Raw genomic sequence first — 25,941 nt, 5'->3', positions numbered from 1 at the left:
AGTTTTCAAAGTTTTTCGTATTTTTTCAATAAAATTACTCGCTTTAATTTTTTTATTCTAATTATTATTAACTGTGGTGGTGCAGCGGTAGAGCACTTAGATCATAAGCGAGAAGTTTCGAATTCAATCCCCACCACGTCCCTGGTAGTACCGAGCTCAACTTGTTTCTTCGTGCCGCGGCCTTATTTGACAAGGTTTGTGTTTCGGACTTATAAAGTTGAGAGAGGGTTGAGAACTAAGCCTCCTCGACTGTAGTAACTTTCATGGCCTTAAGGAGATGAATTAAAATAAAATAAAAACTTTATCATCTTCATCAATATATTAAAGTTTTACTATATTCAAATTTTACGATATTAAAGTTTTCATTAAATTCATGAATTTCTCCTTAATATTTTGTCATTACTTATATTTACGTAAACATCTGAAGAGTATTATTTATGTTTAGATCTTAAACATAAAGTCAAAATATAATTGGATCTGATGAGTCCATTGGAGGTGTAAACACATCAAACACAATGACTTCCTTATTTTCTTTTAGTGATTTTGCTGCAACATTCTTGTGCTTCTTCACCCACTTCTTGCCGGAACAGGAGAATTTGAAGTAATTTCTCTTTCATGAGCTAATATTTAATGGAAATAGTCTTTAATATAATGCTAATATTTGCTGGAGTTTTGAATGTGATCTCATGTAACTCAGCAAAAAAACCAAAAACATGTTACCGTTTGATTTTCTATATTTTTTAGGGTTTACAAAAGCTAGAAAAATCTGAAAGTTGGAAAAATCTTACGGTTCTTGAGATATTCTTTTTTCGTTTTTTTCATTTATTTGCTGTTCATATAATAAGAAATGTAATTACAAAGAAACGTTTACGTAAAAAAAGTGGATTTATAAAAAACAGGCAGGGGCTCAACGAAGATACGGATCTTTTCATAGAGCCCCAATGTGGGTTTTACAAGTTAAAAATAAAATAAGATATTTAAAAATACTTTGTACATCTCCAATATAATAAAAAGGTTAAAGCTTGCATAAATATTTACATTAAATCAAGAAAGTAAATTATATCAATATAGTTTTAGCAATAGTCATTTAAATATACTGGCACACTCTGTTAAATGTCAAAATAAGAGCCAATTAAAACAAGTAAAAAACTAAGATCAATGGAATTCGATTTTCATTTAGAAAAATCAAGAAAATTATTTATCTAATTTAAAAATTTCATTTTTTATATGCAAACTGAAAGGAATTGAACAATTTTAACGTATTTAGATTTTTTGTTTTTTGAAAAGTGTTCCATGGTTTTGATCCGCGGTACGATATTCCATATTTAGAATACTTACTACTAATTTTGGCAATTTATAGGTATTCCATTGGTTTATCTAAAAGAATACTTTTTGTTTACATCATTCGTAAATTTACCATTAAAGTTTTTTGGAATCAAGCAGTTACTACGTTATAAAAATAAAAAGTGTCGGTAAATATTGATTTTATATATATTCATCATTTGTCTGCAAATGATGAATATATGCAAAAATATGAACATGCAAATGGTTTTGCATGTTCATACTTTTTTTTATCTAATATATAAGTCTGCATGCATTTTTTTGTAGAGAAAATCTTTTTTTAAGCTTTGTTGGTTGAGTACTAGCCCATTTAATAATGGAATAGTAAATGAGACAATGTACTAGATATTCAGACTTTAATTTTCTTATTTTTTTTTATTTCTTATTGTTTTTGCAACATTATTTTTTATTAAACGGCTGGCCTTCAAAATTTTATATGACTTATTAAAGCAATTTTTATTTTTATTGAAAATTAGATTTGGATAGCCTTCAAACAATATATAATAAACCACTTTCACTCGATTATATCACCTAAGCATAACATATCAAAATAACCCCATCAAAGAGGCAAAGCCGATTTTTTAAATCTAAAATTGTAACTTTGAATATCCATATATTTGGAATTACAAATCAAACGATAATAATAATTAAGGATTTTTTTAATCTAAAGTGTATACTTTTTATCTACCTTGTTCCATCGCAATTGAAGAAATCGTTTTTTCGATTTTGATATTAGGCTTTTAGTTCAGAATGAGATCAATGAGTGATTTCATTTTGATATCATATTGATATCATAAACTTCTAATATTATGATATCAGGCTTTTAGTTCAGAATGAGATCAATGAGTGATTTCATTTTGATATCATATTGATATCATAAACTTCTAATATTATGATATCAGGCTTTTAGTTCAGAATGAGATCAATGAGTGATTTTATTTTGATATCATAAACTTCTCATAATATAATACCATATTGTTTTTGTTTTTTTATAACGTGACAAGATCACGTGATGGTTAGGTCAAAATGTGGTCAAAAAGTCTTAGTCTTAAAAGTTTTTTAACTGAACCAATGACACGTTTTGGGTGTAAGTTGTATAGTTATAAATATGTTGTACGTTTGATAAAGCAATGGTTAGAACATTGGAATTAAAAGATGTGAAATCAATGAAAACACACAGATACAAAGTAATGCTTATCAAATTTAACGTTATCAAAGTCATTATAGGTATTAAAAAAGCTCAATAAGTTACGCAAAGATCGTTGATTGTTATCGAAGTGTTGTGCTTTAGAGTTTCACTTAGAAAAAATTTTGCATGACGGATGGCTCATGCAATATTAAAATAAAGGATTCGAATAAAAGGTTGCAAAATTCAAATTACTCGTTCAAATAAAGAGTTCTTCTAATGAAGTTATCGTTTAAAACAAAATAGCTATAAAACTATTATGTTTTGAACGACGGTGAAAGTGATGAAAGTGATGAAAGTGGTATATAAGTAAGAAAGTGAAAGTGAAAGAAAGAGAAAGTGGTATATGAAATACAAAAATTATAAGATATTTAAAGTTTTTTAAGATTAACTATGATTTCAATTCATGATAAATTATAATACTAATTTAAAATAAAATACTTTATTTTTAATTTATGATAATAAACAATCTTTAAGATGATAAACAATCTATTTTCTTCCGACGTAGTTTTTGCATTTAAAAAAATGGATTTATAATAATTTTTTATAGGGATTTTAATATGAACAAAAATTATTTCTTGCGAAATATTGTTGGAACAAGTACCTTCATATTTTCTAAATGATAAGTTTATAAAAATAAAGATAAAATAGTTTGTTAAAATTAACAAGGTTTAGTGCCAAAGATTTTATATTGTAGATGGAAACTTTTGAGTGTAAATTAAGCAAATAAATAATGTGAAATATAAGTATGTATATATATATATATATATATATATATATATATATATATATATATATATATATATATATATATATATATATATTACATTGACATCCAACAATATTGACTTCAAAAAAAGGAAATACTGAAACATAACACTTATTTTGTTCTTCCTTTAATAAAGCTGTTACAAATCTATTATGCGGAAACATCTAATTTACAAACAAACATTGAAAGAACCGCGAACTATTTTATATGAATACGAAAGACTAAATTTGTTCATAGAAACGTAAAAATGGAAGACGCTTTTATATAATAAATTATTTACAAAAAAATCTCTGCAACATTGATTACAAAATTAAATTTTCATATCTTTTAATATTACCAAACACTTACTTGGTCCAATATCTGAATAACTTTACAATTGTTTATTGAATACAAAATGTTTGTATAAATAGTTAAAGTAATTGAACCCAAGCATCCCTTTTTTTACCTAATTAATGGTAAGTTGTTTATTGAAGTATGGTATTATTAATTAAATTATGGCAAATAATTTATTTTTTCCTACAGATATGTATGTGTATGTGTGCGGGTGTGTGTGTGGGGGAGGGGGGTGGGTATGTGGGTGGGTGTGTGAAGGTTTTAATATATGTATATATATGTATATTAAAAAGATGGTAAATCATCATTAAGATCTATATTAATTGATTCAATGAAAACTTCCATTGGTGATATACTAGTTTTTTTAAACTATGCTTTATAAGCCATAAATTTTTCTTTTATCTAAAAACATTTAAACTTTAGTTTTATTTCAAATGTCAAAAATTTTTGGGTAATTTTATCTGCCATAATTTTTATCTAAAATGATTTTGTCTAATTTTGTTGTTGTGAACTTTTATGTCATTTCAAGTCACCACTCATAAATTAGCGAATGTTTTATTATACTTAAAAACTTATTAGATCTAAAACATTTTTAAAATTCTTTGACTTAAGTTTGGCAAAAACTGATTGAAATTTAGTGTTGTTATTTTTTACGTCACAATTTTTTGGTAAACAATGACGATAAAAATTATGAAGTTCCATTTATTAGCTTAAAGTTAAAAAATATTATTCTTCAACTCATGTATCTTTACGTCATCAAATAACATGTATATAAATGTGTTATATAAGATATTGTACAAAATAGAAATATGTTTTGAAGAATTTATTTTATGAACCAAAATATTTAGTGGATTTTTTATTTGAAAGTATTTTTTATTAATTTTTTATCTTTGCCACATTAATGGTTTACAATAAAAAAAAAATAATTTAAATGATTTTTGTAGACGTGTGAAGATAGTAAATATATTTTTAACATATTATAAGTTCTTTAGGTTGTTTTTTCTTTAATATTTATACAATTTATACGAGGTTTCATTCATTTAAACATTTTAATGTTGTATATTTTTACTTACTTATAAACAGCACATAAAGTTATATATTTATATTTATATATATATATATATATATATATATATATATATATATATATATATATATATATATATATATATACATATGTATTATATATATATGTATATATATATACATATGTATTATATATATATATATATATATTATATACATATACATATATATATATATATATATATATATATATATATATATATATATATATATATATATATATATATATATATTATTAGTAGTAGAAAATCACTTAACAAAAATTTTTTCCATTTTTGTTAAGTGATTTTCTACTACTAATATAATTGCTCTGTTCTTTTAAGAACATTGAGCAGTCTATTGTGTAGAATACTTTTTAAAGTTGTTTAAATATATATATATATATATATATATATATATATATATATATATATATATATATATATATATATATATATATATATTTATAGAGAGAGAGTGAGAGAGAGAGTGAGAGAGAGAGAGAGAGAGAGAGAGAGAGAGAGAGAGAGAGAGAGAGAGAGAGAGAGAGAGATGTAATAAACGTATGTAGGAAAAAACATCAAATAAAAAAACAGCCTTTACATATAGCATTTATAATAAATAGTCAATGAATGAAAATTTTTAAACATAAAATCAATAAAGCACTTGTAAATATTAAATTACCATAATAATCTCATTTGCAAATATTAGGAAGAATCAAACACTTTGAATACTTTTCAAGTAATATTTTTTTCTTTATTTACTAAATTTTATTTCTATATTTGCTTAATGAACCATTCGGTAAATACTTTTTAATTTAGTGTTTGAAACTTCTGCTACCATTTTCAACATGAATACGGGTCAAATTTTAAAATATGATAAAACTAAAGAGTATATTAATATATTTACTGTTGTAATGATATTTGCATTTGTTGCGTGTGGTGATTCATCTAAAAACTTTGCTGAAGATCATTTTGAAATTGGACAATCATGCGGTGCAGAAGGTATCATTTTTATAATTTGGTATCAAATTTTTTAGTAATTTAAAATTTTTAACAATATAGTTTGTAAAGCAAAATGAAAGTTATTTAAAAAAACATTTTTTTCGCATAAATGGTATAAAAGTTTTCTCACTGTTGATCAAATTTTGTTGTTGTAGTTTTTCAGGTATCCAATCCTGTAGTATATAAATACCTTAAACTTCTCTCTATTGCCTATAACAGAATAAATATATCTAATATATACATGCATACATATATATATATATATATATATATATATATATATATATATATATATATATATATATATATATAATTAGTAAAAAACACTTATCTAACTTTTATCTTCGACTCGGAGTTTCACCATCGCTGGATCATCAGGAAAGATAATATAATATAGACATCGCTGGATCATCAGGAAATTCCTGATGATCCAGCGATGGTGAAACTCCGAGTTGAAGATAAAAGTTAGATAAGTGTTTTTTACTAATTAATTATTGCTCTGTTCTTTAAGAACATTGAGCACTCTATTTGTAAAATACACTAACATAATTTACATATATATATATATATATATATATATATATATATATATATATATATATATATATATATATATATATATATATATATATATATATATATATATATATATATATATATATATATATATTAATGGATCAAGATTTTGTTTTAGCAAATAAAACTTTTATCAATATAATATATCTTAGTTGTTTGTTCAAAACGTTTGGAAATAAGTAAATGATTCAAAACTACAATAATTATTAAGTTGTTGTCATTTAATGTAAATAAAGCTTTGTTTACATTTTAAACATTATGTATTTATATATTTAAACTGTTTTATTAATTTGCATATTATTTTTGGCGTACTCTTTTTACGTTTTTTAATAAAATAGATTTCAGAAAAATTATTTCAGGATTAATTTATAGGATAATTATTTCAAGATTATATTTCACAAACTCAAATTTCAAAATTACCGTTTAATCTTTATAATATCTTTCTATTAATTTAACCTAATTAATTTTTTAAATCTTTGCATTTTGCAACTATATAAATAAACAAAAAATTTTATGAAAAGTGATTTATTTTTTAAACATTTATAAAAAAGTTAAATTTTAGGCTCCAACTTATTTAAAGTGTTTATTAGCTCAAGTGTTTTAATTTGTGTTTATCCGAGCAGTGTGATACTTTTAAATCGTTTCAAATCTCTAATCATGTGACGCAACAATACTGTACCATGTGTGGTTTGGAAGTATACTTTAAAAGGTGTATTTTCTTTCCATGCCAAGATTCTTAACTGTACAGCTATTTTATTTTTTAACGGTGATTTTATCGACCATATTATATTTCCTGCATTTTTTTCTCTCAAAATATGGCCGTTATAATTACTCCAAGGTTTTTAGTAATAGATATTCATCTATAATAACGTAGTTAAACAATCGACTTTAGACTTCTTATTTGTTTAAAATCATCAATTAGATGTTTAGATAAGGTTAAGAAATTGTTAACCTTACATAATTTAAATTTGTAGCTTGGGCCTGCAAATTTAAATTATACAAGGTTGGGCCTGCAAATATTTGTAAAGGCTTTTAATCAAATAAGATTGTCTACTCAAATGAGTTTAAACGCTTTGAGAGAATTAAACGCTTTGAGAGAATATGAAATTAAATTTTTTTTAAATTAATGGTGTAGTTAAATGAGCAATTAAAATGCAATGAAATGTTTTGAGTGGATGGTGCTCTCAATTGAAATTAAACAGTTTTCAATACTTTTTATATGTAATTGAATTTCGTATTTAGATTCTGTATTTTATATGACATGTTAAGCCTAACATTTAAAACTGTTAAGATGTAAAGTTTGGTTCAAAAAAGCAGCATTAGATATTTAAAGATACTAGAGTGCAACTTTTATTGAATAAAAATCTTATAAATGACAAACTTTTATATAATTTTGCCGTAGCAAATGACACAAAAATATGACCATTGCGCCGTTTTGTATCCATAAACGACAAGCAGACCATCGCTCAGAGTATAACCGAGCTTTATTAAAATGGTAAAAGTTTTTCTAAAATTTCACCAAAATAATCATTTTAATTCAAAAAATTGCAAATTTTTTTTACAGCTTGTTTGAACATACCTGATTTTGTTTCTCACTACTACTTATAAATAATTGCATTAGATTCAGTTATTTATATTATATGTTGCGTGTTTGTAATATTTTTTAATTTATATTTTATTCGGACTATACTTATTTTAAATTAACTTATTTTCATTTTAACATTAACTACTTTTATTAACATTTTTAGGTTTCAAAAACTGTTTATACAGTATTATACAGGTTCTTGAATATACTTTATTAGTAATTCTTATGGTTGCCTCAACTAAAAAATAGCTGGTGCAAAATTTATTATTTTTTGAAATGACTGGGAAAATTACTTAGAGGTTGTTATTTAATCAATGGGTAAAGAATCTGAATGAAACCTTCTCTAAACGCTGCTAGTCTCGATAACTATTCAGCGACTTTTATTAGGAACTATATAATGCTTCTCCTAAACAAGGAAAGTAATAAAATAATATCTATTACTGGAAGCCACCTACAATGTCTTTTGATTAATGAAAAGAAACCATGTCTTTTGATAAACTCCTAGTTTTAATTATGGATACATATTTTATAACGCATCTGTGTAACAGGTTGTAAATTATGTTGCAATATTTAAAGAATCCGCAACAAAAATTATTTTATTTTACAAGAAATTCAGAATATTCAGAATATCAATTGAAAATCTACTTAAGATATTATTAGAACAATTATAAAACTATTGGCAAAGTTTTGCTTTTGTTTTATACTGAAACATTAGATTTGAATTAAAAGAATAAAAAGAAAAATTCGCTCAAAAAAAGACTGACGCTAATTGATTTAAGTATTTCAACTATACATTAGGGTGGAGTGATTTTCATACTTTTTTGGAAATTCAACTTTAGTAACCCGGGAGTAAGTTCAACGAGGTAAAATATGAGCTCATGAAAAATTTTAGCTATCCAAAATAAAAAATGGCAAGCTTAATCGACTTTGAAAAAATGCGAAAAAACGCAATTTTTCTTAATTTTCACGTTTTTTTTCAATTTATGAAATCATTTTTAATCACAATTAATAAAAATAGCAAAACCATTTAAAAGTTTATTTTTTCAAATAAATTTATTCATAATGAAATGGTCAAATAAATTAATAATAAATTATAAAAATTTTATTTAATATAATGGTATATAAGCAATATACTCATTAAAACATTTAATTTATTTTTAGCAAGTTTTTATACCTCATTTTAACGCACATCTATTAATATAAAATGCAATCAACTTTTAAACAGCAAACTTAAAAATACTTAACTGTATATACAAAGTTTACTTATGTAAGTTATTTTTAGTTTTTTAAAGTACAATTAGTGGTAATAAAAATAGTCATGGATACCATCACCAAAATCCAAACACGTTTTTAAGTTGTTTTTTTAATTGTTCTTTACATTATAAACACTTTATATACATTATAAACACTTAAATTCATGAATATAAGATTTCAATTGCCAAAGGGACGAGCATATACAAAATATTTCTAAAATAAATATCTTGCAAATGTGAGTCGAACACTTTACCACTACCCTACTACTGCATTGGTCCTAAATCCTAAATACACTTTTATATTCCTCGCAATCAAAAAAGTAAAAGCAAGTACATTCATATAAAGATGTTTTATTAACATCAAATGCATAACAAAATTATTTATTAAAAAAACACAAAGTCGTTTTTAGTTTCAAAATGTGGTCGAATTTCCCTGGATTTTAGTTTGGTCAAAATATATTTATGACGAGCTTCCCTGCCATATACTTGGTGACTAGCCTCTGTAACTAATTTGACAGCGCGTTCTATGCTCTGCGCATGAGAAGGAAATTCAGGTAAGTTTGGAACTTCTTTAGTTGCAATTAGTGCATCGATTTGGTCATCCTTCAACCATATTGTTGATGCCGGTTCACTGCTTTTCTTAAAGTCAATTAATTCTGTCCAAGAAGTTGCTTGAAAGTTTATGTCAACATTAGCAATATTTGTAACACGGCATTCTTTATCTTTACTTGTCCTGAGTTTTTTAATGACTAGTAATGCCTGTTCCCTTATGTTAGAATCTTCATCTCTAAGCATACAATATAAAAAGTTCTCAGGCAATAGACAATATGAATTTTTTTTTAGATTTTTAAAACAAATATTCTGTATTTCCTCATCTTGCTTTCTTATCTGTTCTGTCATTTTAAAGAATATACTCGGAGAATCCATAAATTTAGAAGACCTTTTGATAAGAAACCAAATGTATGCATACACTTGTACAATAAAATTCACAAGCCTTACATGCTCTAGACTTAGTGCTTCAGTGCGAGTATACAAAGCCATGATTCGAATTGCTAAAGTCAACCATCTTGCGTTGTTTAGTGGACCAATTTTTCTTCTAAAAAATATGGGATTAACAAATCCTTTAGAAATTCCAAGACAATATTCAAATAATAGTCTTTGATCGTGACTTAAATCATTAATTACTTCAATGGGAATATTTAGTATCTCCACTGGAGTATCAATTTTGGTAAACTTCACTTGTGGGTTAAAATGGAAATCTATAGAAACTTGCTTTCCAATAGGTCCTGAAAATTTATTTGGACACTTTGAACTGCCATCAACTATTTTGAATACTTTTCGAAATGGAAGTTCATTGTGATGCAAAGTACATCCGATAAGGTGTATTTTTCTTTCTAATTTCTTTTCTAAACATGCAACAACTCCAGTTTTGAAACCTGTGTTGACATTTGTATTATCAAGAAGAAGAGCTTGTACTGAATTTAAACTATCATACTCTTTCAGAACATTATATACAACTTCACTTTGAAGTAAACCAGTTGCACCATTTGATGGAAGATTTTTATGAGAGAGATATGAACCATTTTTAAAACTATTTTCATTAGTAAAAGTTAAATGATGTTCTTTTTCAGTAACTCTTGACAAGCGAGTTTCTCCATTTTCAATGACATCCTTAAACTGAAGAACATTTTTATCATCTTTACCATCAACACCCAAACACACCAAGTTACTTAAAATATTATCATGTTGATCACCATATCTTGACATTATTTTCTTCTTCTCTCTATAAAACAACTCAAAGTATTATATTTAGCAAAATACCATATTAAATGGTTTGTAAATAAGCATTTATATAAACTAATAAATAAAGAGATATATTTGTCTAACTTATATAATGAAATAGTTTTTACCTCTCAATTTTGCTTCGATCTACAACTTGATTCAAATCTCCATGTTTAATGATTCCATAATCTAGAAGTAGAGCATTCGCTAGTGCAGCTGCAGCACGAGATGAGACATCATACCTACAAATAAGAAACTATGAAATAAATAAAAGAAACTGAAAAAGCAAAGTATATTATCTAAATGTGATCCCTTAACATTCTATATTCACCCTCTCCTCTCCTACTGGGGATGAACAATGAACTTATGATTTTTTTTCATACTTTTAATATAGTATATCTAAGAAATTCTCATCTAAACTCAATATGTATGAAAATTTTATATACCTGACAGCCTCCATTGCAAATCTATCAAGTTTAATTAAATTATATTGAGAACTTTTTAATGGATTATATTCTTCCTCAGAATCATTTACCTGTAAAAATACTTAGTATTTAAAATATAAAAAAAACAACCATATATCTCAAGCAGCACATTTTGTAGGGCCAACATTTAAAAAGTGTTGAAATCGTTGAAACAAAGCTGTTTTATCGTTGCCCCAGTGTGCTGTTTGCAATATATATATATATATATATATATATATATATATATATATATATATATATATATATATATATATATATATATATATATATATATATATATATATATATATATATATATATATATATATTTATATATATATATATATATATTTATATATATATATATATATATAAATTAGATAAAACGCATTTAATTTTTTTCTTATATTCTATTATTATAGTCAGGAACCTTCCTGATAAACTTACAGATGGTGACACAATTTATTTAAGAAAAAAATTAGATAAGTGTTTTTACTAATTTGCTATTGCTCTGTTCTTTAAGAACATTGAGTACTCATTTGTAGGTTATTATAACATAATTTATATATATATATACAAATATACATATATATGTTACCAAAACATCTGGATCGGATGCTGAAACTTCAGATATGTGACCAGAATAAATCAATGAGTTATGAGCATAAGGCATTTTAACATGATCTATAAGCTCTACTTGACCTAACCTTTCCGGAGTAAATGTACCAGATTTTAAATTAGCCTTTCCTAGCTGATAAATACCTTTTGGACCAATCTTGTTTCTCTGGTCATGAATATATGCCCTGTCTTCAGAAGGGACCTTAAATATAATTTTTAAAAATAATCAACTACTTCAGTTTAATTGAAGTGAAATCAAAGTATAATAAAAAATTCTTAGTACAATAATTGCAGATTAAAACAACAAATATTCTAATATATACAATAATATATAAAAAATTTAATCAAATACCTTTCTAGTTTTACAAAGACACAAGATGTGCTCTACTTGGCAATTGATGATGCTACACTTAACATCCCTGTCATTACATAAAACAGTCGCTAATTCACAAGTACATGATGATATATCAAAGAGTTTATCTAAAATCATATCTTGATACTCCTTACTTTTAGATTTACAACGTCCTCGGTTTATAGATTTTACTCTTTCAAAAAGATTTCTTAATTTTCTTAAGATTGAATTTCTCTGAAGAAGAGGTAGACGTGGGTTTACTTTATTCCACAAAGTACTAAGAGAATTCTCAACCTCTTCTAGTAGATTCTGTTTGGAAATATTTTGGTTATTGCTTTCAGTAAAATAAAAAAACTGAATTACTTGACAAAATGTTGGAAGATCAGCTGAAGGCATTTCTGATGGGAGGCCTCCGTATTTTAAACTATTTTCCAAACGAGTTTTCCTGGATTTGCTCTTAGGCACTTTTTCTATAAATTGTTTTGCTATTAATAAATTATAATTTAAAAATCTAAAAACAACAAAACAATGCGCAATGCGCATGCCCACTTTGAAAAAAAATCAAAAAATGGCGGTTTTCCTCGAAAATAGATTAAGTCTAAATAAATGTACATTTTTGTGAACCAGCCATTTTCCAGGCATTATTAGCAAGTACATGTTATACATTTTATTATTATTTTTTGATAATCTATTTACTCCAGGGTTACTATAGTTCTGATTCCAAAATCACTCCACCCTACTATACATCCAAACAAATGTTACTTATGTTTCTTTATTACAGTTTTATTTACAAAATTTAAAGCTTTAAAAATTTTATAAGTTTTAAGATATACTTATACCAAATAAAAAGTCATTAAAAGCCAAAGAAGAAAAAAAGATTTTTCCGCTCATCGTTTTTGACCTACTTGGTCCTGTATTACACTAATGTAACACTTTATTTGTCTTTGGATTCAAAGTGACATTTTATTAGCTTATATTTACTGTGTAAGACTGTGTAAAAAATTCATTGAGCACAAACTTTGTGACCACAGCACAAAGAAAATTTATTTTTATAAAGACAAAACAAATATGTTTTAGTTTTTTGTTCACACGGTCTGTTAAAATACAGAAACACTCAAAACGCTTCAGAAATGAGTAGATTTTCTAGGTGGTGAGAGTAATGTACATCACTTTCACAAAGTAGCCCGAAAATTTAGCCTCCCATCGTTGTTGTTCTTGACAACAAAACCATTCAAAGCCTTAACAAAAACGTTCGCCCCTCTGAGTAAGCTCCCATTTTTATTTTGAGTAAGCTAAGATTAGTGTTGAGATTATAGACTTAGTGACATTCTGCATTCCCTTTAAACGTAATTTTTTATGAGAATCTGAACCAGCTTTACATAGCTTTTAGCCTATAGGTTGACCAAAAATCCATGAAAATTGTAACAAAACTGTTTTAAGCCGTTCTCTTTATTCTTCGTTCTGTTTCAGTACCTTCCTCACATTTTATTTTGATCTGTTATCCAACAAAGATTCCAATTCTAATTCTTTAGACAGCTTTGAAAAAAGATCTCGGAGTTAAAAGGTGCCGACACGTTGTCAAAATCAATAAAGAATTGTTTTTTTAAAATGTAGTTATTTAGGTGCTCCCAGAAGTCCTTTCGGTCTTATCCCAGAGCACCGCGGAAGAGCATTTAACTAGGAAGTTTAAGCTTCATTCCTTAAAAATGTCACTTATTGGACCAGAGCCGGCTTGAATCTCTGATCTCTGGGATCTGAGCCAGAACTCTAACCACTGTGCCACGGCCTACTTTGAAGTGGTGGCATAAACACTTTTCGAGCTTCTATTAGCGATTCACACTTCACATTGTTCTTGTTCGCAGAAATTTGTTTTTGGCTAGATTAATAAATAGTTTATTCAGTAAAGACGTCTATAATTATTTTTTTAGAAGTCTATAATGCACATTTCTGTTAGATCATATCATTTTTAAGTAATCTTCTAATGGCGTCCTCAAGAAATTTTTGGAAAGACTTATTTTATTTTTACTTTTAATTGTTTTTTTTTTGTTTTTTTCGCTTCTTTTTTTTCGCATTAAAAACGATCGTCATAGCAGGATGAAAAAAACTTTTTTATGCTTAACATCCATGGTTTTTAAACAGCTCAATATTGTGTAGTTTAAACGGTTTTTTATACTTTCAAATTCAAAATTAAATCAAAATATACAAAATTGAGATATTATTCGTTATTTATTAATTAAAATGTTAAAAATTTGAATCAAATTATTTTAACTCTTGTATTAAAGCACTTCCAAGTGTTATTTTACAAAATCATACTAATCAATATTAAACAAAATAACATTGAATTGAAATTCATTTTATTATATATAACATAATAACAAGGTCACGTTCGAACACTAAAAGTTTATTAAAAAAATTAAAATCTTTCGATGAACTTAAGTTTAGTTTAGTATGCTAAAAACTATGTTTTGTTAACTTATTCTCACAGTTATTCTCACATTTGTGGTAGGGTAAGCTAGCATTTTTGGGTAGTTATTTTGTCATTTCAAACTTTTGTAATGATCAAAAATCTGCGTAACTGTTTACTAAAATCAACTTGTAGTTCATTCAATCAAAATAAAAAAGACATAGTTATAAATATTGTGTAAATTTACTTTAAAAACTGTTTGTACCATTATTTTCTATTAAAGAAAATTAAAGAAAAAGAAAACCTCTGAAATCAAAATAATGAAAAAAATCCTGACGAAAAGAAATAAAAAATGGAAAGAAAGTGATTTCGGAGAGATCAAACAAATTTTCCCAAAAACTGCTGCATAATAAAAAGTGCAGAAAGAATAAGAAAGTCTCCACAACGGCAAAAAGACGTAACTTTTTCTGTGGAAGTAAATTACTGTATATGTTCATATTAAAGGAGAGTATATAAAAGAAAATTTAATCGCAAGCAGCTCATTTTGCTCAAAATCAAATTTCTATTTTTACATGTGTAATTCAGCATCCGTCAAATTAAATCTTTTGTATGAAATAAACAAACAAAAAATAATAATTAACGATTTTCAAAATTTTACAGTAGGTGTTTAGTACCATTATTTATTATAAAATCAGCTTTGTAAACTATAGAAAGTTTTTTCATTATTTCTAAGCGCAATTTAGATATTAGATTTGCTATGAGTTTTAGTTTGAAATACGCGCGTTGTGTAGCTTACCACATGGTTTTTAGAAAAACTATTTTTTGACCTGTAACCATTGTTAAATTTTAAAACTTTTATAAATAAAATTGGGACAAAATAATAAAAAATAATTTTATAATAAATAATAAAAAATTAAAAAAAAAACAAATTTTATAAAAAATTTTATAAAAATAAATAAAAGATAATTTTATAATTTTTTAAAAAAAGCTCTTTTGCGCGTTTTGTAGATGTCTATCTTTATTTCTACTTTTGTCAAATTTTCTTGTCATCTTTTGTTTTTTAATAATAAAAATTAATCATAATTTGCGCGTCAACAACAAAAAAAAACAGCTGAATGTTTTTTGTTAGTTACTTAAATTTTTAAAACATGTTACGCGTAGCTGACTCAAAGAACTCTACATATGTGTCTGTGTGTACAGGGATAGATCCAGTAATTTTTGGTGTTTTAGATAGTTAACTGTCAGACATAGAGCAAACTCCAAACAATTATATGTTTAAAGTTATTTCAAATAAGGACGCTATGCAAAAAATTGCGATGATTGGAGTCTGGGAGCAAAAAAGCCCCAAAAACATTTGTTCTCCCTCTCCGCCCCAAACGTGAGAGCATTAAGTTGATAAAATATTTGTTTTAATATTCTTAACTAAATTTATTTTCAATGATAAATTTTAAATTTCAAAAAATAATCTTCTAGTGTTCAAAAATTACAACCAAATAATTTTGAACCCCCTTAATTTGAGGGGGTTGCATTTATTTGTTTGACAAGTCTAAACATATAAATGTTTGGAGTTTGCTCCATCTCTGTAAGTTATCTATCGCAAACACCAAATAAAGTTGGGTCCACCTCTGGTGTGTTTGTGTGTATTGTAAATTTATAAAGTATTAAAAAAAAAAACTTTCTACAGAACGTATACAGTATGTATACAGAATATAAAAACGCATTTTAAACAACGTATAAAATACTCCTTGCTTAAAATGTATGAATTTCTTTTTGGAAAATAATTTTATTTAAAAACGTCTTTTTTTTAAGACTTATTTCTGTAAATGTTTAGAATGTGTCTTGTAATTGTCTTTGTCTTGACTGGGTACACTTTCTTTTGTGCGTTGCATATTAGTCGAATTTTTTTTATATAAAGTTAACAAAGAATGGCACAAATAAACGTTAAAGAGTAGCTTAAAACTTAGCAGTTATCAAGTAGTAATTGAATAGTATTGTTAACTTATTTCCTTTAATAAGGAGAGTATTTTATTTTAGCAGCAATTAAAAAGAAGTGTGAGCCCATTTTTTTACTTTCATGTGGAGAGTATTATATTTTCTCTAATCTAAAAATTATTAAATTGAGAAAAGCCATAAAAAAAACTCTAATAAATGCTTATTACGTAATATTAGTATTTATTATACTAGTATTAGCTTATTAGTAATTTTGCAGCTTAAACAAAAGAATTCTTCAATATAATTCTTCAATCTAAGCACATGCAGTTTTATATTGACGCATGTAAATATAAAACTTTTGTAAATATTTGTATTTAATATTAATAACTTGATTATATATTAGATATCTTGAATTTTTTAATTCTATTATTCAAACTTCCAATTTAATTGCAATTTTTTTTATTAAAAATAAAAAAAAGCTGATTTAAAACATCCCTACTGATCAAGTCGAAAAGGCTTGCAAATGTACAGTCTGCATATGCTAAACGTACAGAGATGTATGTACAACAACGTAACGGGATGTATGTACAACAACGTAAAATGTGAACCATAACGGGGATGTATGAACAATACGGTGACCCAAAATAACATGATCAAAACTGTTTATTTGATTTCTTTAACTCAACCTTTTATTTATTTTCTTTCGATGGTAAAATAATAATGAAAAGCTTCTTACAAACTAATTGATGCTGTTAAAATTTGATTAGTTAATGTTTAGGGTTGCTCAAGACATTTACATAATAAGCCAACTCCGACTTAAAACAAACCTTGCCTTAGGGTTCTTGTTTAAGTAAAGGCTAGAGATGGTGTCTCGATAAAAGTACTCATCTTGGGCGGATGTTAAATGCATCCGGCTACTTTTTTGTGGAAGGCCTTCTAGCCAAAGACTTAAGGGGTAAACATATTCTATCTGTTGACCAGCCTCGCATCCCATCTTCATCTATTAGACTGACACAGATGTATTTTTAATCCAGTTTAGGATGTTAAATGCTAGATTTTCTTGAATCAATGCATGGGTTTTGCTATTGCTTCTGTTTTTATGACTAGGCAACTCATTCTATTATTTCCTAATGAGGGTACAGCTCTAAAACTCAATTTTATGGTTCTGAGGTCGGCTGGTAGTCAGGTTTTCCAAACTCTGTGGTAGCTCCTAGAGAGGCTGATTCCATAAACAGCTGAAAAATATCAAAGTATCACCAGTGCCATGTTGCGCATGGATGGTGTCCCTGTTTGTACTTTTGGTGTGCATTGTCAAAGCCACATTTGGAGCCCTTTGTTACGGCTTAGGGTTTGTTAATAGTAATGAGGCAATTGTTTGGGCTATTAAACAGTGTACTGAGTACTATCTCTGCTTTGAGTCAAATTTTTCAACAAATTTCAAAATGACTAAAGTAATAAAAACTATACAATACAAAAAACCATTGTCATCACCAATTTCTCTGAACCTATCATTCACTAATATTCGTGGTCTTCAAAGTAACTTTTCTTCTGTTGAGTCTTATCTCTTGCAAAGTTCAACAGACCTACTTGCTCTTTGTGAGACTAATTTGAGTTCAGCTGTCTCATCTTGTGATCTTAGTGTTGATGGTTTAATCCGTAAAGACTACAATAGTCACATGCTTGGCCTGGGCATTTACATTCGTAAGAATTCACCCATTTGTCGGGAAACTAGGTTTGAATCCACAAACTATTCTTTTATGTGCTTTCGTTTAGCACCACTTCACTCTATCGCTTTTTTCTTTGTTTTATATAGCTCTCCTTCATCTCAAGACTGCACTCTTTTTGGAACTATTTCTGATCACATTGTGCTGCTGCAATTTCCAACCGAAATCGTTACTTCCATATCTACCAGCAAAACAACTCTTCATAAAATAGACATTTGTTTGTTACTGCAAGAAACCATTTTAAAAAAGTTTTGTCTAACGCCAAAGCCCGCTATTCTCAGGTCATGGAATCTCGTATTTCATCACAAAAATTAGGCTCTCGTGACTTCTGGAGAATCTCTAATAGTATCAATAATAAGGGAAAATCTGTAATTCCACCTCTCTTGCATGGTACAGACTTTGTCACCTCACCTAAAGACAAAGCTGAATTGTTCGCTAAAAACTTTTCATCAATATCATTTCTTGATTACACTAGTTGCGTTCTACCTAATATAGCCGACAAACAGGTTTATCCATTGCTTGACATTCGTATCACTCCAGCTTCTGTATCCAAAGTGATTTTTCTACAGCTTGTGGTCAAGACAACATACCTGTTATAGTCTTGCAAAAGTGTTTTCCGGAGCTCTCGTCTATACTTTCAAAACTATTCAACAAGTGCCTATTAGAGTCTTGTTTTCCAGCCTGCTGGAAAGCGGCATCTATTATCTCTATTTTCAAATAATCTGGAGAGCGTTCTGATTCATCTAACTGTTGCCCCATTAGTCTTCTTCTTATCAAAAGCAAGGTTTATGAATCTTTAATTAATAAACACTTAATCTCTCATCTTGAATCTAATAACTTACTTTCTGATCATCAATATGGTTTTCGATCTTCTTGTTCATCGGCTGATTTGTTAACAGTAATAACCGATAGGTTTTATTGTGAATTAGATAAAGGTGAAGTGGTTAAGGCCATCGCTCTTGACATTTCTAAAGCTTTTGATAAAGTTTGGCATGCTGGTCTTCTTCATTAGCTTTCTTCTTACGATGTATCTGGTAACATCTTTAAGATTATTGAATCCTTTCTTTCCAATTGTAGTATAAAAGTTTTCCTCGATGGACAGCACTCTTCTTCTTATTCTGTAACTTCAGGGGTTCCTCAAGATTCAATCCTTGGCCAAATCTTTTTAATTTACATCAACGATCTTCCAGATATTCTCACATCTAAGGTGGCATTGTTCGCTGATGACACTTCCATTTATTCTTGTCAAGATAAGAAGCTAACACGCTCTGATTGCTTGGAGGGGATATTTGAGCTTGAAAAGGATCTCACTTCTGCTACAGCCAATTGTTATCACAATTTTGATCTTCCTATATTTATGAACGGTAATGTACTTGATGAGCCATCCACTCTTCGTCTTTTAGGATTAGCTTATGCTTCCGACCTTTCTTGGAAACCGTATATCAAATCTGTTGCAAAATTAGCATCTGCTAAGGTTGCATCTATTTATCGAGCTCGACACTTTATTACTTCGGACTCTATTCTCTATCTCTATAAATCTCAAATCCGGCCTTGTATGAAATACTGTTGCCATATCTGGGGTGAATCTTCTAATGATGCCCTATCTCTTTTAGACAATGTGTCAAAACGCGTTGTAGACGTAGTTGAACCTGCTCTTGCAGCCAACCTCCAACCATTATCACATCGTCATAATGTTACTTCTCTTTCTCTTTTCTATAAATACTATAATGGACACTGCTCTTAAGCCTCATCTCTCTTCTGTTACTGTTCCTAAGTGTTCTAAAAGTTCTAATTTGTCTAGTTTTTTTTCCCATATCTTGTTTTCTTGATTTATACAGTTTGCAATCTTCTAAGTCATCTGTTAATAGTTATTTTGCTTTATAAACTTTATCTTTTCTCTTCCAACAACTTCCAACTCTAATAGTGTTTGCTTGCAGCCTGGTTGGAAGCAAAGATTTGAAAAAAAAAAAAACATCTTAGAAACTGCTTAGAAAATTCTCTAAATTCTCCAAAAGAGCAAAAGAGTCTTTGAGAACTCAACCGCTCAAAAAGTTTCACCACATGATTGTTAATAATACAAAATAAAGTAAAAACTTTTTAATATTTATATATATATATATATATACATAAATATTAAAAAATTTATTAAAAAAAGGAAATTTTTAGTCTAATATCTCCTGTCAAATGTTTCTGAGATCTATTGGAACAAGATGTGATCCTAGTAAACACATTATTTATAAGACGTTTAAATAACGTTTAGACCTGTTTTACACGTCTCTGAGACGTCTTTTACATATCGTGTGTTTACTGTGACCATTATATAAAGGTGTCAATCAAAAATGTTTAAATAAAGCGTTTACAACAATAGTGTAAAAATAAACTGTTTATTAAAGTACTTATCTTGGTACAAATACGATATTGGAATAACAATATCGAAATAACAATTTTTGAAATAACAAAACTGAAATAACGGTTCTGACAAGTTAGCACAAAAAGGTTTAATGCTGCCCAGCGGTTAGTCATTAGTCGTAGTGTTTTAATAACCCTTTTCCTAGATCTCAGATTATCTAATTGAAAGTTTAACCAGTGGAACACGGCTGTGGACCAATCGATTATGCTAACTAGCTTACCTCTCAGTATCATCTCTATTGATGTTAGTCAATTCATCTCTTTTATTTATGCCAACAAAAATAACCACCAGAGGTTTCAATAAGTAGCAAGTTTAGATAAATACAAATAATTCCAGTTATTTTTATTTATCTAAAAGCGCAGAGAAACTTTAAAGTTTTTGATTTACTTTGTTTAAATACTATGTTGAACAAACTTATTATCAGTTAAACTTTTATTAAAATTTTATTTTATCAAAATTAATTTAAATTTTTTTTACACCATAAAAATTTCTGGCAGAAATGGATTTCTAAACCAAAATAGCTTAGCTTTTGATATTTATTTATTCTCTATTTTGAGTATACTGTTGCCAATTTTAGAATCCCGCTGGTTCTTTGTACAAATAGTTGACTTCCTCATTTTAAATAATTGCCTGGATATTTACTTGAATTTTACCAAATCAACTCCTAACCATGAAATATTACTATTGTAGAAGCCCTTACGATCTTCTTGAAGCACCATAAAGAACACTGCGGAAGAACATTTAGCTAAAAACTTCACTCTTCCTTACTTACCAATGTTGCTAATCTTTCCTCAGATCTTTTGGTTCTGAGTCTGAACTCTAAACACTGCACCGCGGCTGCTCAAAAGTGGCTAGCCAATGACTAGCCAATATATAACATGTTGAAAAGATATTCACTTATAGCAGATACTACAAGTGGTCTACTAAGTAACCGATGAGTAAAACTCCGATCAACCACCTAAAATGTCTGTATTGATCCACTGCTAATCTACTTGAAAATGTTTACTTGGTAGTGCATCTTGGGAATCTATACAACAAGTAGTGTTCCCGGATAAATTCAACATCGCAAAAAAAAGTTGAAAAATTCCAATTTATAAACAAGCAATAAAACAATTTTTGGAAAATTTTTCCACCCACCCCAAGCTTATAAAACACACACACACCACCCATCGTTAATTAATTTTTATTTGTTATTAACAAAAAAACTAAAATCTCAAAAAATTTAGAGTAAAGCGGCCTTGAAAATTAGAAAAAATGTTTGTCTGTCAAAGTGTAATAATCAAGTTGTATACGTATAATAGCCAATTTCATTCGTCAGTATAGTAGTCCAATTCTGTATAATAGTCAATTTACAAAAGAATATTTCTGAAAATAAGTATCAAGGGAGGGGGCGCTACTACCCCATGCCCCCCCCCCTGCGTCCATAAGCCATTAAAAATTATCTCATCTTCAGGAAAACGGTGTGTTTCATCAGTGACAAGTGGGGAAAAAGGAGTCACAACAACAATTTTATGTGCGCGTGATTCTGTTGGTCATTATGTACCACCCATGATGATATTTAAGCTCAAAAAAAAAAGAAAATATTACTCACAGATGATGCTCCAGTTAGAACTATTCAAGGATGCTCATAAAATGGCTGGGTTAATAATGATTTATTTCTTGAATATATGCAACATTTTGTTAAACATGTACAATGCACCTTGATCAACAAAGTTTTACTAATAATTGACAGTCGTCGTTCTTATACCAAAAGCTTAAAACTTATAGACTAAGCTCGTGGCAATCGATTGTTTTTGCTATCGCTACCACCACACACAACTCATAAACTTCGACCATTGGACCTTGGATTTTTTGAGCCTTTGAAAACCTTCTTTAATTATGCATGTATGAGATGGATTCGAAACCATTCAGGAAGACGAATATAAACAGAAAATCTTGGAGAAATTTTTAATGAAGCATATTTAAGAGCTGCTAATATGAAAAATGCAACTTCAAGTTTTAGAGCAACTGGAATTGTCCCATTTAATAGACATTTGTTAGAAAATGAATATCCAAAGGCATCTTTGAATGATAATAATAATAAAATCAGGTTATCCATACCTCATAAAATTCACTTTGAAAGCGATAACAAAAAAGAAAGTAAAGTTTTACAGCAGCCAGAGTTGACTACATTAGAATTAATGAGTCATGATAAATTAAAGCCAATTGAAAGCTTTTCAGAGATCGCTGTTACTTCATCAAGTTATTTTGAAGACATACTTCAAATTCCAAAACTTTATCCTCCAAAATTAGCTGAAAAAACAATAAATTAAACAAAAAATATATAAAAAAGAACAAAAGAAAAGAAAATTTTAAAATATGTTTGATTGAAAAAGATGTAAACAATGAAGAGAAATGATTTTGTCCAGTTTGTCAAGGGAAATGGTGCAATGGTATCCAAATTGACTGGATAGCTTGTTGTGTATGTACTGTTTGGGTACACGAAGATTGCATATTAAACGATGTTTGCTTTTTATGTGAACAGATTTTATTCAAATTTTTTTAGTAAGGTGAAACTTTGCATATGCACTTTTTTTATTGATATTATTTTTTAATTTCCTATCATGTTTTTTGATTTAAAAGGAAAAATTATAAAATAATACCTTTGTGTTTTTATTTGCATTCTTATATTTATTCAGATCGAATTTATCAAAATTCTGCTTTAATTTTATTGAAAATTATAATTTTTACTTTTGTCTCACTTTGCCCCAGGTTTTGGGGAAAGTGAGACAGGGTAGTTGTTGTCATTTTGAATTTAATTATGTACCAATGCAACAACCTATCACCACAAATATTTAAGAGATCATTTGACACATAATATGTGCTAGTGGCCTGCAAAATTTCTTGCTGTGAAACGTGATTCTTTTCAAGTTTTGAGCATTCTTCCTGAAAGTGTTTTGCTTTGCCCCAGGATACCCTAAGTATTTAAATTTAAAAACGAAGTCGCGAACATTAGACATTTTTTTTTTTTAATTTTTTTGTTCTTTATTCTTAGCAAATTCGTAATAACAATACATTCGTTTATAGAGTGTAGTAAAATTAAAAAAAAAATCACTAAGTTACGTTATACAAAAAATATATAAAATAAAACTGTAAAGTATTAGAAATTACTTTAAAGAACGCAGGAAACTTGCAGAAAACCGATGGTCTTGTGATCAAAAAACCGCTACGCGTTACTAATATTTTTGGATTTTTGGATTCAATTTGTAATAAGTTTATATTTAAAAGATAATGTTATCAGTTTCGACAGAAAAAAAATGAAAATGTAGCAAAACAATGAATGCAGACAAAAAGAAGTTTGTTTTTTTTTAGTTCTATTTCAATACACATAAATTTAAGTAGGTACACGATTTGCTAAATAGGTTATATAAAGTCGTTCACGTGTTGATAAATAAGCCTTATTCGTTTATGTGTTGATAAAAAAGCAAAAGAGATTATTCTTTGAATTTAAAGTTTAAAGTTAAAAAAAGTAAAAGAATAGCTGCACTTTCAATAAATGTACTCAAAGGCGATTCTACGAATAAAATAAGGAGGAGGGCGGGAGGTGAATCCTTAAAAAGTACCTGACAGGTTTCTTATATAAAAAAAAGATCCCAAAAGCTAAAATTCACCCGAATTGTATTAAAAACCTATAACTTAAAAACCATCTTCTTGGGGAAAGGGAGGGGGGCTGATTCCCCCAAGATGGTGATTTTCAAATGTGTGAGACCTCCCACACCTCCCCCACCTCTAAAATCGCCTCTAAATGTTCCTCAAAAAAACATATTTTTCAATTTCACACAAAGTTAAACAAGTTTACTTATATTAATCTTAATTATCTAATCGCAGGGACGTAGCACTCATGATAGGATTGGTCCGGCAAATTTAATTATATTTATAACACATTAAAAAAACTGTTTACAACGATGAACTGTAATAGCAAACGCACAAATCAAAACAGAGAAAACAATGTTGATCGATGTTGTGAACCCTTAACAAAGTCATTAAGTGTTTCCTTCGGGTCACGTGTATCTGTCCTTTCTTTGTGAACATTAGGTATTAATAAATGCTTCACCCGTTTTTTTTTTGAGACATTTTTGTCCTGAGATATGTTTAAACCCTCCTAAGAGCACTGAATGATCTTTCTAATGTTGCATTTGTTTTTGGCATTACTAAAACAAGTTAAAGTACTTTGTTCACTTCGGACATAAGATTTTATTGATCCTGAGAGAGAGAGGTGAAGTAATCCTTGACATCAAAGACATTTATACCATTATTCAATGACTCATTTTTCTCCTTAAGGACCTGCTGAAAATGTAGTCCAAACGTGACAAGTTGTGCCACAAGTAGACCTTTTTTTAAATCATCACCATATAAGGAGCAAACACCATTTACATGATCTTCCAACCTCTCTTGCTTAATTGCTTTTATCAAGATAGCTTCCAATTGCTAATATTTTTTCTATCCTGGTTGATCAAAGCATTCTTGTATGGCAGCAATGATAACATCTATTACTTCATAATAACTTTGCCTGTATAAGGATTTAGGGTATGCATGATAATCACCGTCAGAGTTACGAATATCAAACCTCTTAGATATTTTCCTGATTCTAGGAACCTGAGGTTCATCAACGTTTAATTTGGATGCCATAAGATTAACCTTACCCCACAGAAGATCAAAAGATGTATCATTTTCGAAGAGATTTTAATGTAGTAATAGTCATAAGAGCAATTTGATGTCCTTCCATAGCAGAGATGGACTTGTATTGCAAAGTGCAATTAAGATTATCTGAGTGCCTAAACATGGTCTCACCTAAAATAACTCCATACAAGTAATTGGAACTTTTCATTTGAGCTGATACTCCATGAATTCTTGCCTTAATTTCAGTATCCTTGCTTACATTAACTGCCTTGTCCGATCTGTAAACTTCATTGTTGCTAATTATACTAGCAAGTGAGTCTGCTCTTACTGTCCATCTGGTAGGACATAGTGTTCTAATTCCAACAGTTGAAGCATCAAACAAGTTTGCTTTAATGTTTTTAAACATTGCCTCTCTCATTGGGGAACACTTTTTAAGTTTTATGATTTCATATGTGGTTTCAAATGCATTTCTCATAATCTTGGA

At 28.1% G+C, this 25,941-nt stretch overlaps 2 protein-coding genes across 2 annotated transcripts in view; one reads left to right on the top strand and one right to left on the bottom strand.

The window, feature by feature from the left end:
* Window positions 1-3,511: 3,511 nt before the first annotated feature.
* The window catches only part of LOC136072064 (bone morphogenetic protein 1-like), a 50,720-nt gene continuing 28,290 nt past the window's right edge, over window positions 3,512-25,941 (top strand). Inside the window, exons 1-2 of the mRNA XM_065820175.1 lie at window positions 3,512-3,751; window positions 5,516-5,698. Of these exons, the coding sequence (XP_065676247.1) occupies window positions 5,545-5,698 (154 nt within the window). The 5' untranslated portion in view covers window positions 3,512-3,751; window positions 5,516-5,544. The remainder of the gene's footprint in view (window positions 3,752-5,515; window positions 5,699-25,941) is intronic.
* LOC105849991 (uncharacterized) lies at window positions 9,448-12,844 on the bottom strand. Its single transcript, XM_065819187.1, has 5 exons — window positions 12,329-12,844; window positions 11,957-12,178; window positions 11,341-11,429; window positions 11,023-11,136; window positions 9,448-10,895 (listed from the first exon to the last, which is right to left on the bottom strand). The coding sequence occupies exons 1-5, from the start codon at window positions 12,722-12,724 to the stop codon at window positions 9,497-9,499; spliced, it is 2,220 nt and encodes a 739-aa protein (XP_065675259.1). The 5' UTR covers window positions 12,725-12,844; the 3' UTR covers window positions 9,448-9,496.

This window comes from Hydra vulgaris, chromosome 15, assembly GCF_038396675.1.
Source record: "Hydra vulgaris chromosome 15, alternate assembly HydraT2T_AEP".
Lineage (NCBI taxonomy): Eukaryota > Metazoa > Cnidaria > Hydrozoa > Anthoathecata > Hydridae > Hydra > Hydra vulgaris.
Note: the sequence above shows the minus strand (reverse complement) of the source record. Positions and strands in the feature narration are given on the sequence as shown.

Bases quoted from the DNA above. Each gene is read 5' to 3' on its own strand.
- LOC105849991 (XM_065819187.1), bottom strand. From the start codon at position 12,724: ATGCCTTCAGCTGATCTTCCAACATTTTGTCAAGTAATTCAGTTTTTT. The intron at 11,137-11,340 runs GTATATAAAATT...TCTTATTTGTAG, and splicing joins TTTGCAATGGAGGCTGTCAG to GTATGATGTCTCATCTCGTG. The intron at 10,896-11,022 runs GTAAAAACTATT...GTTGTTTTATAG, and splicing joins GATCGAAGCAAAATTGAGAG to AGAGAAGAAGAAAATAATGT.